The following is a 15,337-nucleotide window of genomic DNA, read 5'->3' as shown; positions in this document are numbered from 1 at the left end:
TCTGGAGGTCCACAGATGGATTTCAGGGAGTCATTGATCTTGGGGGGAAAAACCTGGATATTTATTTTCACTAACTCTTAACTGAAATCAAGCATTTCCTTCCATGATGAATTAGAAATCCTTCACGCAGGGGCTCCCCTGGCCCCGTCAGCCCATAGGGTCCAAGCTGGAGGGGGTACAGAGGTCTCCTCTTCTAAGCGACATTAAATGAGAACAGAAACTCAGAAGGCTTGGGGGCACCTAAGTCAGGATTTGTGAACTTGTCTAAGCAATGTATGGCTATCTGTACTCTGGTAGGATGATTCCTTTGTGTGTCAAGCCCTCATGATTCTGATGAGGGGTCCCTGGCCTTCACCTTTAGACTGATTGCCTGAGGGGTTGAGCCTTTGGAGAGCACAGCTGATCCAATTCCTGCTGTTCAGATGAGGAAGGGGACAGGGTAGTCTGGGCCCAGCCAAACCTGGGCCTGCAGAGTGTCAGAGGCAGGAGGAATCTCAGGGGACTCCCTGAGAGGTGTGGAACAGGCCAGGTGTCCTGAGGGGAGTCATGAGCTCCACGTGTTAAGTGATTTTCATAGATGATCCTGCCTTCAGAGTCTCAGCCTCATCCAGCCCCACGAGCTGAGTGCTGTGCGCCCAAAGCTTCTGAGCAGCCTCCTCATCCTGGGCCTGGGGAGCTGGGTCCCGCTCATGGAAGGCATTAAAATACTTGCCCGAGACCCCACTCAGCTCCGGAGCCACAGCCAGGTAGACACTAGGTTGGGCTGCCAACTTGGGCGTCTTTATCAGCAACCAGAAGAAGGGGCCTGGGGTCAGGACACAGAGGGATAGATACAGAGTCAGAGAGGCATCGAATGATGTGCCTAGTCTGGTAGGTGGGGAAACTGAAGCTCTGATAGGGGAAGACACTTGATTAAGCCCCACCCCCCATAAGGGGCTAAGCAAGCTGATGATCCAGATGGGCTTCCCCAGTCAGGTCTGGGAGAGTTCCGGTGCCTCCTCCAAACTGCTGAGGAAGAGGGACTTACCAAGGACTGTGCTGGAAAAGACGGACTTGTGCAAGCCTGTGTGTCTGCCCAGCTCAGTGCTGGCTACCCCGGGGTGCAGGGAGTTAGCGGTGACCTGAGTCCCTGTCAGAGAGAGGGAGGGCAGAGGAGGAGGTCTGGGCTTGCTCCCAGCAGCGGGGCTCTGAACGTGGCCCACAGACATCTGTCTCAGGTAAGGTGCTTTGTAGAGCCCAGAGGCTTTGTAAAGGGTGAGGCACTCTGTGGACCTCAGATGGTTTGGGGAAGGGGAAATGCTTCTGCAAACAGGAGCATTATGAACATATCTGCGTTCTCAGCCCATCCATCAAACCACACCGTGGCCCCATCTTTTCTGGGCCCTGATCCTTGGCACTCTGCTGGGGGCTGCTCTTCTCGTGACTACACCCATGCTCACCTTCCAACCGCCTGCTGAGCTCCCTGGTAAAGAGCTCCACAGCCAGCTTGCTTTGGCAGTATGCAGCCTTGGCCTCGTAGGGCCGCCGCTCCCAGTTCAGGTCCTCGAGATCCAGGTGGCCCGCGACATGAGCCAGCGAGGAGACATTGATGACCCGTGAGGTACCTGAGGCCTTCAATTTGTCTAGCAGCAGGTTGGTCAGAAGGAAGTGACCTGGCAAGGGTAAGGCGTATGGGGAGGGAACCCCAGTCATGTCCCAGCTTGGCGCCTGGCCACTAACGCTGGCAGCCAACGTGCCACCTATTTCCCGTAGTCCTAGCTAAGAGAGCCCAGTCTCAGTGCCCCTTGAGGGGCTGCCACTCACCCAAATAGTTGACCCCCAGCTGCATCTCAAAGCCATCCTCAGTGGTCCAATGGGGGCACCTCATCACAGCAGCATTATTAATTAGAATGTCCACGCGCTCTTCCTCTGGAAAAGGACCAAGGCGCTCAGGAATCCAGCCCGGCCTCAGAAGGTCCTGTCCCCCATCCCTCTCCCAGCCACAGGTGTGCCTCTAGATCGGATGCAGTGGTTCGGGGCCTCGGCCCAGCCCAGCCCCTTCTGTGCTCTGGACAGAACATGTAGCTCCTTGAGTCCAACCCCCAGGGCTCTTCTTGCCTAGCACTGGGCAGGGGAGCTGGGCCTCTCCTGTTCTCCTCTGCAGTGCCCAGCACTGGGGGGCCCAGGTTCCTCTTCTCTCCTCTCTGTCCCCATCAATAGTGTCACACTTAGCAGCTGTACAAGTGAGTGCCCCTCAAGGTCCCTGCCTCTAATCTCACAAACTCCAAGTTCTCCCCTTTCTGACCTGGGGCCTACATGCTCTTGGCATTGAGGGGGTTGGTGCAGGAGGCAGGGACAGGGGAGGAGGCCAGGATGGAAGTCTAGTTGGGGTCCTGTGGGCTGAGAGGAGGTAGCAGCCCACTTCACCTGGTCTTTTAAAGATTCTGCGGGAGCCTGAAGATTCTCCCCCTTCCAGACATGGAAGCTTAGAGGCTCAGAGAGGTTAATTAATGTGGGTGGAGTCACACAGTGGCGGGAAGCTGCCCCTTCCCTGTGCGTGCCCATGTGCCAGTGCCAGTGCCCCTGCCCCCGGGTTCCTACCCTCCACAATCTTTTTGGCAAAGGCCCGGATGGACTTCAGCGAGGCCAGGTCCAGGTACCGGGCATCCACACGGTGGTTGAGCGTGTCCCCCCGGATCTCTTTGGCTGCTGCCTCACACTTGCCCAAGTCCCGACAGGCCAGAATGATGCGACCTCCTGGAAAGAAGAAAAAAGGGAAACGTAAGGCCCAGAGAGGGGAGGGGTCTGCTTGTACAGGGTTTGGCCCAGGAGCCCACAGCAGCCAGTGAGGGGGCCACAGGGAGAAGAGCAGGAAGAGCCTTTGGAGATTATCTGAACTGTACAGATGAGGAAACCGAGGCACAGACTCAAGAGCAAACAGGACTTACAGAGACAAGAGCTGGAAAAGGGACTGAGATACCCTTTCTCATTTAAATGGGGGAAACTGAGGCCTACAAAGAAGGGCTTATCCAGAGTCACCCCCCATCCCCAAAGACTCCATTTGAGGGATGGTGCACACTGCAGATACAGGTCTTGAATTTAGGAGTCAGGAAGACCTGGCTTCCAACTGTGCCACCTGTGTGGCCCTGGGCAGCTGCACTCCACAGCCCAAGGTCCCTTCTTCCTTCAAATCCATGATCCTCTGAGCCCCAGTGGAATGGGCCTTGGCATGTAGTGAGCTCCCTGCTGTGAGAAGTCTGAACAAAGGCCGTCTGACTGGCTCTTGGGGAGGCTGCTCGCTGGGCTGGTTTTTCATGTACCATAGGAATTAGATATCCCCAGAGTAATTTCCAGCCCTGAAATCCTAGTATCTGAAGAGCAGAAAAGACCCTGAAGCCCAAGCACTTTATTTCACAGATGAAGAAACCAAGGCACATCCCACGTTTTCCTTCCTCATCACTCCACTGGATCAGAACATCACAGACTTAGAGCTGGAGAGGATCCTGGAGGACACTGAGTCCAATTCCTTCATTCTACAGATGGGGAAACTGAGGCACAGAGAGACGAAATGACCTGCCCAGGGCCCAACTGCTAGCATGTGTCTGAGGCAGGATTCAAACACAAGACTCCTTGACTCCAAGTCCAGGAGCCCATCCCACTCCCCCCCCACACTAAGCCTAGTTTCTCCCTGGGAGGGGATTCAGGATTGAGTCTTTGGGGCTGGCAACTTTACCCCTCCGGGCCAACTCTCGGGCAGTCTCCTTCCCAATGCCAGTATTGGCCCCTGTGACAATGACTGTCTTCCCATGGATGGTGGCTTTGCTGGGGCAGCTCCCGCCGCCAAATGAGTCCCTGTGGGAAAGAGGTAAAGAATATTCTCATGGCTACAAGCAACAAGCGCCCTTCAGCTCATCTCAAAGAATATGAACAGGCAGTTTTCAGAAGAAGAAATCTAAGCCAGCAATAGTTATATGACAAAAATTCTCTAAATCACTATGCATCAGAGAAATGCAGGTGAAAACAACTCTGAGATATCACTCCATACCTACCAAATATAACATAAAGGGAAAATAATAAATGTTGGAGGGGCTATGGGAAAACTGGGACACCAATGCATTGTTGGTGGAGTTGTAAACTGACCCAACCATTCTGGAGAGCAATTTGGAACTATGCCCAAAGGGCTATAAAACTGTAAACCTTTTGATCCAGAAATACCACTAGTAGGTCTGTATCCCAAAGAGATCAAAGAAGAAAGGAAAGCACCTATTTATATGTGTCTATATACACACACGCGTGCGCACACACACATATAAATATTTATAGCTGCTCTTCTTGTGGTGGCTACAAATTGTAAATTGTGGGGATGCCCATCAGTCGGGGAACGACTGAATAAGTTGTGATATATAATTGTGACGGAATACCGCTGTGCCATAAGAAATGATGAGCAGGCTGATTTCAGAAAAACCTAAACTTACATGAACTGACATAAAGTGAAACAAGGAGAACGAGAAGAACTTCATACACAGTAGCAGGAATGTTGTATGATCAACCATGAATAACTTAGCTATATTTTGCAACACAATTCTGGAGGACCTATGGTGAAAAATACTACGCATCTCCGGAGAAACAACCGACGAATCAAGTGTAGATTGAAGTTTTTCACAAACAGTGAGTGTTTTTTTTGGTTGTTGTTACAGCACGATGAATACAGAAATATGTTTTGCATGACTTCACATCTATATCTGATACCATACCGCCTGCCTTCTCAACGAGCAGGGGAGACAATATGGAACTCAAAACTAAAAATGAGAAAACCTAACCACTCCAAGACCTTGTCAGTTAGACTTCTTCTGCACCCCGATGATAAGGTTCAGAGGGTTGATGCATCCTCTCCCCATGCTGGAATGTAAGTAGCTGATGTTTGTTAATCCATGTTTCCCTTCTGTGTTTGGCTTTCAAAGCTGCTCTGCTGCTCTAGTCTTTTAACCAGGAGCATTTGAAGTCCCCTATTTCATGGAGGGTCCATCCCCCCTCCCCACGCCTGCCGTGTAGCAGCTTTGTTGGGGAAATGACTCTTGGCTTTAAGCCCTAATCCTCTGCCTTCTGGAACACCATATTCCAAGTTCTCTGCTTCTTAAAAGTGGTAGCTGCTAAATCCTGGGTGATCCTGACTCCGGCTCCTCAGTTTCTTACGTTCTTTCTTTCTGATTGCTTGAAGTATTTTTTCTTTGACCTGGAAGCACTGCATTTTAGCTATATTACTCCTGGGAGTTTCCATTTGGGGGCTTTTTTGAGGCGGTAACCAATAGATTCTTTCAATTTCCAGTTTACCCCCTGCTCTAGGAATTCTCTGTCTCTCCTGCCAAAGTGTTCAGAAAGTCCAATGATTCTGTTGCTTTTGCTAGAAGATACCTAACATTTTCTTCTACATTTTCAGCCTTTAGACTTTGTTACCATATTTCTCTTTGTCTCTGAAACTCACAGTTTCTCTTTGGTCCATCCTAGTTTTTAGGGAGTTTGGGGCTTGTACAAATCTTTGTACCTCTTGTGCCAAGATTAATTCCCAGTCTTTTTTCCATAGCTCTTGTTTCTTTTACATTTTTTCCCTCCAGAGCTCTCATTCCATTTATGAAAAAAAATTTTTTTTACCTTTATCTTTTCCAGGAATTCTAGTTAAATCTGTACCCAGGCTGTATTTTCTTCTGAGTCACTGCTTGTGGATGTTTTGGAGTCATTCTTTTCTTCTGGATTTGTGTCGAGTGTCCCATTCATCCCTATGCCTTTGGTGGTGGGATTTTTATTTTTTAAAATGTTTGCTCATTCTTCTAGCCTGATCAGATCTTCAGATCTGATGTTAGAGCTGGGCTCTGCCACACTCTGAGAGGCCAGGTCTGGGGGAGGTAATGGGTGTTGTGATGTTCTAGGATCTCAGGGACAGGCTGGGGACCTGCCAGCTTTCAGAGCTTCCAAGGGGGTCTGACACCAGGCAAAGTCTAATTGCCGTTCCCTGATCTGAGCTCTGACCTGGGTTTTGGTCAAGCAGGAGTAAGTAGATACTGCTGGACTCCATCCTTGTCAGTCAGCTGGAAGGGCAGGCTGGGTCAGAGCCACAAAGTTGTCAGCTTCCCTTTGGCCTGGAAGCTGGAATGGAGACCCTACCCTGCTCGTGGGCTTCCTACCTTCCTCCTCTCTCAAGGTACAGCCCAGGGCCTCCCAACTACTGTGTGCAGGCCTCCTCCTCCCTCTGCCCTGCTGTAACCCGGGAATGGCTAGTGCGTGGCCACACTGCTGGTTGGCACCTGTCCTAGTGTGGGTCTGGGGATGTCCCAGGATCTCCTCTTGCCCTTGTACGCAGTCTCTTTATGGCATGCTGTGTGCTCCTAGCCTAACCCTGTCCTCCCAGTCTGTCATCCTGTGCTGAGCTGGGTTGAACCAATGACTCCCTGTGACTTTTTCAGTATTTCCCCATCAGGATTGAGTCTGGTGCATTCTCTAGACCTGCCTGGAGAAGAGCTGGGCTGCTGCCTTGCCTGCCTCTTCTGTTGCTGGGGCAGAAGAACCTCAAGGAGACAGATGAACTTCCCTGGGGCAGGTCAATAGCTCTCTTCTAACTTCCTGTCTTGGAATGTTACCATGACTACTGCACCGAGGGCTTATACGATTGCTCAGGGGCCTGGCCTAGCCCCTCTCTAGGGGGCTGACCAGAGCTGGCAGACACAGGGTTCTGCTGGTGACTGTGAACCAGTTTCGGATGGAATTGGGAAATGAAGAACTAATGAACTAAAAATACAGTACAGCATAGATAATGTGAATAGATGGTTTTCTAAGTCAATATATGCCAGCAGGGATCCTTAGATATGGTTTAGTGGCCCCATTTTTATTTGAGTTCAACACCAATGCTCTCAGCAACTCTTTTATTTTATTTTTCAATTTATAAAAATTTATTTTCTCTCTCATCTTCATCCTCAATTCAAAAAAAGAAAAAAGAAACCCTTGTAACAAAGACACAATCAAGCAGACAAATTCCCACCTCGGCAAACGGTAACAGAGACTCCACCTGCCCCTGGGGCTATGATGTCTTTGGAGGTGGGCAGCCAGCCTCTTCATAGACACTCTGGAACCTGGACCTGAGCTCCCAAGGCTTCAAGGTGATTACCTTTATGGCATCACTGGTGTTAGAGCAATAGTTGCCCTGGTTCTGCTCACCTCCCTCTGCCTCAGTTATTCCAGGTCTCTCCAGGCTTCTCTGACATACTTTCCATCATCACTTCTTAAAGCACGAGAGTATTACAGTACAGTAAAATATTTCGACAGTATGGTACAACAGTAATGTACAATACTCACTGCACCACATTGGGTTGTTGTCCTCGGTTCTTAAAGAGGACCAAAATGACATCGCTATGCTAGTCAAGTTCCAGTGTGTTGGACTGTGGCTGATCACCACAAGTCGGGTACAAATAGTCCGTGCGAACATCTAGGGTGGATTCTCTACATCTGTGCATCTTGAGGTTCTTTTGAGCTACTTCAATTCTGCTTTGTTTCTCAGTGATGTCCAATACTTACAGCACAGCATTCTACTGGTACCACACTACTGTCCAATCTTCACAGACCCAAGGTGGTACAGTACAGCAGAGGGTACTGCCCAACACTCACAGGACAATCACATTCCATCGTCACCCCACTGATGGGCATCCCCACAATGTTCAATTGTCTGCTACCACAAGAAGAGCTGTCATAATTATGCGGGTCCCATGCCTCTGCTTGACCTCTCTGGGGGAACAAGATCTAGGCAATTCTCTTGAGACCAGAAGGTGCCACCTCCAATGACAGGGCAGGTTCCCTGTATCCATGAGATGCCGGCTGCTCCCAGGTGCCCTCTGCCTCAGTTTCCTCACCTGCAGAGCGGGGCCAAGAGGAGCCCCTCCCTCCCGGGGTGGTTGTGGGGGTGCAATGAGATCCTGGCCAAGCATCGTCCCAGGCCCGGGGCTAGGAGGGAGGGGAGGCGTCCCGAGCTGGCCCAGTGTCCGCTGGCTTCGCTGACCTCTCCGGGGGGCCGGCTTCCAGGTCCGCCCTTCAACTTTCCCTCATCTGTACAATGGGTGCTCTCCGGGCTGAGCAGCTGCTGAGAGCTGAGGCCCCGCCCCCAGCCCTAGGAGGCGGGGCAATGGGCAGCCACGCCCCCGGAGAGTCACGCGTCCACGGGCAGCATGGAGCCCATTTCACAGAGCGGGAGACAGACTGGGACTAACGGGGAAACTGAGGGGTCTGGAGGCACGGTGACGTCAGGCCGCCTCTCAGCCCTGCTCTACCCCCGCCCTCCAGCGAGTGGCAAAGCATGCAACACCACCCCTCCCACCCCCCCACTTACCGGAGCAGTACGGCGCCCCCCAGCAGGGTCCCTGCCAAGGACAGCGGCACCACGTAGCGGCTCATGGGGCCCGCCCACTCACGTCCCTTACGTCACGCGGCGTCACGTAGAGCGCTCCCTCGCCGCCGCCGTGAGGCCTGCTGGGACTTGTAGTCTGGGCTGGGCACGCCGTAATCCCGGAACCCTGACTGCCCAGCAAGGGAGGGGGCACTCAGGGCCCTACCCGCCCCCCCAAATGTGCATGTACTGTTTACTCACAGTAGAGTGTAAGCTCCTCCACCTTCCCCCCTCCTCCCCCTTCGTCTCCAGCCCCAGCAGCTATATAAATCACCACCGAAGGACTTCTAAAAAAGGGAAGGAGAAGCCTTTGTGGGCAGCTGTGTGAGCAGGACCGGAGAGGCTGGGTGTGCCCGACCAGGGGAGGGCAGGAGGCAGGAGGCCAGGGAGGCAGTGGAGGCACGAACCTGGATTGGCAGAGGCTGGAGCTCGGGCCGGGCGATGTGGGGGAGGGGGCGGGATCCACGATGTCCCTGTGGGAAATCGGGGAGCCCCGGGGCAGGGGCAGGCACCGCGGAAGGGGTTCTCTTGGCTGTCCTCCTACCACTCTTCTCTGTGACCCCCATGACCCACCGCAGCCCCCGAGAGCCTCCGTTCCCCCGTTCTTCCCCGGGCTGCTCTCGGAGGGGCAAGGGCAGTTTGGGAGGGAAGGGGCAGCCCCATTACATGGTGTCTGCGCCCCGCCCTCCGTTGGACCTCTTTCTGGGGTCCGGGTGACCCACGTCTTAGACACGGGAGTCCCCCAATTATTCCCTCGAGGTCCTCTCTCCTCCAGAGTTCCCACTCCAGGCCCAGGGATTGCCATGAAGTCCAGGCGGGCCGCCTCTGGCCCTCTCTGGGCAGGTGTCCTAGCCTAGGCAGACGTTTGCTCACCAGGGGGCTCTGCGGGGCGGCTCGCGGTCTGTCAATTTCAGTACTACAGATGAAATTGACTAGACCGCTGCTGGGGTGTTGGGGCCTTTGTGCAGCACCACGTGAAAGATTCTGGGGACAGATGTGATCATGCTCTGGAGAGGGAGAGCTGTTAGGAGAATGTGGAGAGAGAGGGAGAGAGGGAGAGAGAGAGAGACAGACAGACAGAGACAGAGAGAGACAGAGAGACAGTTGAGGCTAGACATTCACTGCAGGCCGGCAGGGTTCAGTGAGGCAGAGAGCGCCAGGCACCCAGATCAAAGTAGGAGGCAGAGCAGTTGGTCCTGTATTGGCAAGCTTCTTGCTGTCTTCTCTCCTGCCTACTGAGATGAGACTCTGGGTTGTAGCCAATGGGGCTGTGGCTCCTTTGGAGAGCCCGGTGAGCCTCTGAGGACTGAGAGGTTCCCTTTTCCCACCCACCCCTGGTTTCTATAGAGAGAACCATTGAGGGAGCAAGAGATGGGTAAGGGAGGTAGAGACCCCAAGAATAAGAAATGCACATAGCGTCCATATAGCACCTAGTGTGTGCCAAGAGAAGTAGGTGTTATTATTATCCCCATTTCACAGTTGAGGAAACTGAGATGAATTGACTTGTCCAGTGTCACACAGGTAGTAAGTGCCTCAGTTCCTATTTGAACTCAGGTCTTGTTGGTTCTAGGCCAAGCAGCTGCCTCCAGCAGTCCATGAGGCTTTCTGGTTGGGAGGGGCTGGAGGGAGGACAGCCTGCTCTCCAGATCCTCAGAGGCTTCTTGGGGTCTTATTAGAAGGTCTGTGGGCTCCTCTTGGGCTGTTTTCTTGGGATCTCTGCTTTCCTGCAAGTATATCTGTAGCTAAGGCCTTTTCCTCTGTTCCCCTCAATGGAACATACACCATTCTTATTCCTTCTTCTGGGTGCCCACTTGTGAGTTTGCAGGGGAGCTGGCTCACCCCTGAGAGGTTCAGAATGAGTCCCCAGGAAAGTGCCCACCTTCCTCTGCCTATCGCCAGCTACTTGCTAAGCTGAGTGACATGGGAGCCTGTGGGTCAATCAGCTGCCTGGGACTTGTCCAGCATCCTTTCCCACCAGGGGCTCTGCACACTCTCTATGGGTCCTTCTTATATGATTGTATTGGTGGCTTATTTTAGAAAAGGATAGTTTTCTATGTGAACATCCCATCCTTTGGCTTTCCGCCTGTTTTTGTATCTATGGATGCGTCTGAAGCCTGAGACCAGAGTGGTGTGGGGTCTCTCAGGAGGCTGGGTCACTTATCCCCCTCCTATGAGAAGTTACCTGCCCATGCTCTGGACTCGGGGGACTCCCTTTTTGCTCCTCAAATAGTATGTTTTTCTTCAAGTGTTTGTACATTTGTCAGATGCTAAAAGCCATGGATGTCTTGCATAAAGTGCATACCCCCCTTTGTCTATAATGGAAGGGGTACATCAGCATGCTCATTTTTGTGACGTTCTTCTCCTGGACTTGCTCCTGACTTCCTCTGCACTTACCAACCCTTTCCTTCGCAGGTCCTGTCATTCCTTCCCCCTTCCCCTGCTTTTCAGCTCCTTTGGAGTGTTTCTTTCCTCACTAGCTCCTTGAGGGTAGGAGGCTAGGCACAATGCCTGGAACATGGTAGGCTCTTCATAAATACTTGATTCCTTCTTTTCTCCCTCCCTCCTTCCCTCTCCCTCTCTCTCCTTTCTTCTCTCCCTCCATTCCTTCCCCTTCATTCCCTGTTCCTTCTTCCTTCCTTTTCTCCTTCCCACTCTCCTCCCTCCATCCCTCCCGCTCCTTTCTTCCCTCCCTTTCATCCCTCCTCCCTTCCCTTTGGTGAAGTTCGGATAGAAACATCACTGGGACAAATCTGTCTCTTTTATATTTCATTCTCTATGGCTTTTACACAGGAGGATAAATGACTTCTTTTTGTATAGGAATGCAAGTGTTAGGGCTTAAATGTATCCAAAACCTCCAGAGATAACCCCAGCTGCAGATGAAATCACAGAGATCACTTTTGTTGCACTCAACTTGGAGATGACGAGTATTCGGCATTAAAACCATCCTTCTTCAGTCTAGAGGAATCTAGATTCTGTCCTGGTGACCAGGGGCAGTGGTTTAGTGCAGGAGAATTTACTAGAGGAGTTATCTTGAATATCTGAAGGTCTGTGTTTGTAGAATGGTGGTTTGTTTGTTAATTCATGAAAAAGAGTGGGCTTGGGAGGTGACATTCTAGCATCCAGCTCATGTCTTGCTAGGTATTGTGTGGTCTGGTAGGAATCTTGGTGACCGCATTTGGGGTTTTCTTGGCAAAGACACCAGAGTGGTTTTCCATTTCCTTCTCCAGCTCATTTTACAGGTGAGGAAACTGAGGCAAACCGGGTGAAGTGAGTTGCCCAGAGTCACACAGCACACAAGTGTCTGAGGCCACATTTGAGGTGGGGAAGTTTTCCTGACTCTAGACCCAGTGCTATGTACACTATGGCACCACCTAGTGGCCCCAGGTATTCAAATCGGTGCTAATATTTTACAGCCTTCAGTTACATATTGCAGTTTCTTCTGTTTTCTTATAGAATCTATATTGATCTCTCAGTCCGGGCTTTTTAAGAATCTGTGATTTCTGGTGGCAATGATCTCATCCTCATTTGCCATCATGAACCTATTTCCACAAACAAATCCTCTGGTCAGCCAGTGTTGGATGTTTCTTTGTTGAATTTCTGCAGCTGCCCTTTGGTCCCACTCTTGGGTCCTAGTTATTTTACAGGCTCCATCTGGGGATCAGTGAGTCAGCTAGTCATCAAGCATTTAGGAAGCACTTACTGAGTGCCAGGCACTGAAAAAAAGGTGCCTGCTCTCAAGGTCCTCCCAGTCTAATAAAGTTAAATGCCTTTCGGTTACATTCAACAAGTGCAGTGTACACCTGTCCTCACCACCCTTGACGAGGCCTTTTCAAAGGGACATCTACTTGTTTGGAAAAAACATTTCTCTTAAGTTTTTGATCTGTTTGCCACATGCTCTAAGCATAGCTATACATCCTTTTCTTCCTTTCTATAGATGTCTTAGAGCAGTGGCTTAATGGTATATGGGATTTTGTTAGAACACTTTCCAAACAGGTCACAGTCTATTTTCCAGTTTCGGAAGCATACAGTAACATTGGTATTACAGGGATGTCAATCACTTTAGATGGCTTCTTTCCACTTAGCTTTGATTTCAAGGTACAAGTCAGTCTCTGAACATAGGCAGGTATCATCATTTCCTTGAAATCTTTATGTTTACTGAGTCTTGCCTGGAGGAGACCAAGGTGTTTGTAAATACATTTTCACCCATTGGGTCTCTATGATCTTCAGCCGGATTCAAATTTACAAGTATTTTATACCGTGTTGTTTATTGTATATGGAATTTCTCTTTCTATCTCGTCCTGATGGATATTGTTAATAGTATACAGAAATACAGATGCTTTGTGTGGGCTCACTGTATACTGTGCGACTGTGCTGAAATTGTTCATTATTTTGATTAGTTTTTAGTTGACTTTCTAGGGTTCTCTAAATAAAGTATCACATTATCTGCAAAAATGATGGCTTTGTTTCCTCTTTGTTAATTCCTTTAGTTTATTTTTCTTGTCTTATTGTTATAGTTAGCATTTCTAGTACAATATTGAATAATAATGGTGATAATGGACATCCTTGCTTCACTGGCAGTGTTTCTGTCTTATTCACGGATGATACTGACTTGGTTTTAGATAGGTACTGCTTACCATTTTAAAGGAAAGACCTCTCTATGCTTTGTAATGTTTTAATAGGATAGGTGTTTTATTTTGTGGAAAGCTTTTTCTTCATCTGTTGAAATAATCATATGGTTTTTGTTGGTTTGTTTTTAATATGGTCAATTATGCTTATAGCTTTCTGCGTTTCTGGTATAAATCAATCCTGGTTATAATGTATGATCTTTGTAAAATATTGCCAGTATTTTATTTAAATTTTTTACATCAAAACTCATTAGAGAAATTGGTCTACAGTTTTCTTTTTCTGCTTTGACTCTTGGTCTCAAGACCATATTTGTGTCATAGAAAGAATTTGGGAGGACTCTTTATTTTTTCAAAAAGTGATGTAGTTTTGGAATGAATTACTTTTTATTCTTTAAATATTTGGTAGCACTTGTAAATTCATCTGGTCCTGGGTTTGGAAATTCACTGAAGGCTTGTTCAATTTCTTTTTCTAAGATACGGTTATCTTAAGTGTTGCATTTCTTGTTCTTTTAATTCAGGCAATTTATATTTGTGTAAATATTCATCCATTACATTTACATTGTAAGTTTTATTGCTGTACAGTTGGATAGAATAGCTCCTAATAATTTTTTGTATTCATCATTGTTGTAAATTCGCCTTTCTCATTTCTGATACTGGCAATTTAGTTTTCTTTTAAAGATAAAATTAGCTAATGATTTCTTCTTTTTCTTCTTCTTGTTTAAACTAGCCCCTACTTTTATTTATTAGTTTGCTGGGGGTTTTTTGAACTTTCAATTTTGTCAATCTCTTCTTTGATTTTCAGATTTTTCCATTTTGGTGCTTAATTGGTTTAAAAAAATGGTTGATTTTCTAGTTTTTTAGTTGCACGCCCAATTCATTAATCTGTTCTTTCTCTCTTGATATAAGCATTTAGATAAAAAAATTTCCCCTAAGTACTGTTTTATTTGCATTCCACAAATTTTGGCATTTTGTCTCACTGTTGTCATTGCTGAAATTACTGATTTTTTCTATAATTTGTTCTTGGACTCACCCATTCTTTAGGATTAAGTTATTTAGTTTCCAATTAATTTTTGTTCTTTGATTCTTAGACCTTTTATTGAATATCATTTTTATTGCATTACGTTTTAGTATAACATGCATTAATATTTCTGAGTTTTTGGAATTGTTTATAAGATTTTTATTTCCTAACAGTTAATTTTTATAGAGGTGTAATCCACAGTTAAGATAGGTATATTCCTTTCTATTCCCATTCAATAATTCTCCAGAGATCTATCATATCCAATTTGTCCAAAATTCTACCCATCTCTTTAACTTTTTTCTTATTTATGGTTAGATTTATCTAGGTCTGAGAAGGATCAATTAAGGCCTTCCAGGCTTACAGTTTTGCTTACAGTTTAACTTTTTCTTTAAGAATTTAGATGCATGCCATCTGGTGCATATATGTTTAGTACTGATATTAATTCATTGTCTATGGTACCTTTTTTTTAAAATTAATTTTATTTATTTTCGGTATGGTACCCTTTTTAAAAAAGTAAAAAATAGTTTTCCTGTTTATCTCTTTTAATTAGATCTATTTTACTTTTGCTTTGTCTGAGATCATGATTGTTACCCCTTACCTTTTTTTTTTACTTCAACTGGAGCCCTTTATTTTAACTTTGTATATCTCTCTTTATTTCAAGTGTTTCTTGTAAACAACATATTGTTCCATTCTGATTTCAAATACATTTTGCTATTCTCTTCCATTTTATGAGTGAGTTCCTCTCATTCACATTCATGATTGCTAATTATATATTTCCCTCTACTCTAGTCTCTTATACTTTTCTTTCTCTTTTTAAGAGTCCTTTTTACTTTTGACTAATGCCTCTCTTAATCTACCTTTATTCTAAACCTTTCCTTCCTATATCCTTGTTGGGTAAGATGCATTTCTGTACATAACAGTGTGTGTATATGTATTCTTTCCTCCTTAAATCAGTTTATGTGAGAGTAAGGTTCGAGTGCCTCCTGTCTCCCCCACCCCCATTTTCCCCTCCAATGTATAAATTCCTCATTTCACAGCCCATTTATATAAGATAATTTCCCTCATACTTCCTCTTCTTTCTTTTCTCTCTCAATGCATTCCTCTTTCCACCCTTTCCATTCTTCTTTTTGAGATCATCCAAATATAATAGAATCACACCTGACCTTCTGTTTAGACTTCCTCTAAGATCCCTGGTGATGATAAAGTTCTTTTTTTTTTTTATTTTTTTTTATTTTTTTTATTTTTATTAAACTTTTAATTTTGGGTTACAAATTTTCTCCCCTTTTTTCC

General features: G+C 47.4%; 1 protein-coding gene across 2 annotated transcripts; it reads right to left on the bottom strand.

Annotated features, from left to right (window-relative positions):
- Positions 1–39: 39 nt before the first annotated feature.
- RDH13 (retinol dehydrogenase 13) lies at positions 40–9,195 on the bottom strand. 2 transcript variants are annotated; one of them, XM_072607605.1, is made up of 7 exons: positions 8,348–9,195; positions 3,713–3,831; positions 2,581–2,736; positions 1,804–1,908; positions 1,440–1,652; positions 1,028–1,129; positions 40–805 (listed from the first exon to the last, which is right to left on the bottom strand). In XM_072607605.1, the coding sequence occupies exons 1-7, from the start codon at positions 8,410–8,412 to the stop codon at positions 561–563; spliced, it is 1,005 nt and encodes a 334-aa protein (XP_072463706.1). In that variant the 5' UTR covers positions 8,413–9,195; the 3' UTR covers positions 40–560. The 2 variants fall into 2 exon arrangements, with proteins under 2 accessions (XP_072463706.1, XP_072463705.1); XM_072607604.1 differs by lacking the exon at positions 8,348–9,195 and adding an exon at positions 7,010–7,868.
- Between the last annotated feature and the right edge of the window lie 6,142 nt (positions 9,196–15,337).

The sequence above is a fragment of the Notamacropus eugenii genome, chromosome 5, assembly GCF_028372415.1.
Source record: "Notamacropus eugenii isolate mMacEug1 chromosome 5, mMacEug1.pri_v2, whole genome shotgun sequence".
In the NCBI taxonomy this organism is placed as follows: domain Eukaryota; kingdom Metazoa; phylum Chordata; class Mammalia; order Diprotodontia; family Macropodidae; genus Notamacropus; species Notamacropus eugenii.
The sequence above is the reverse complement of the archived record's forward strand: the minus strand, read 5'-3'. Positions and strand labels throughout refer to the sequence as shown.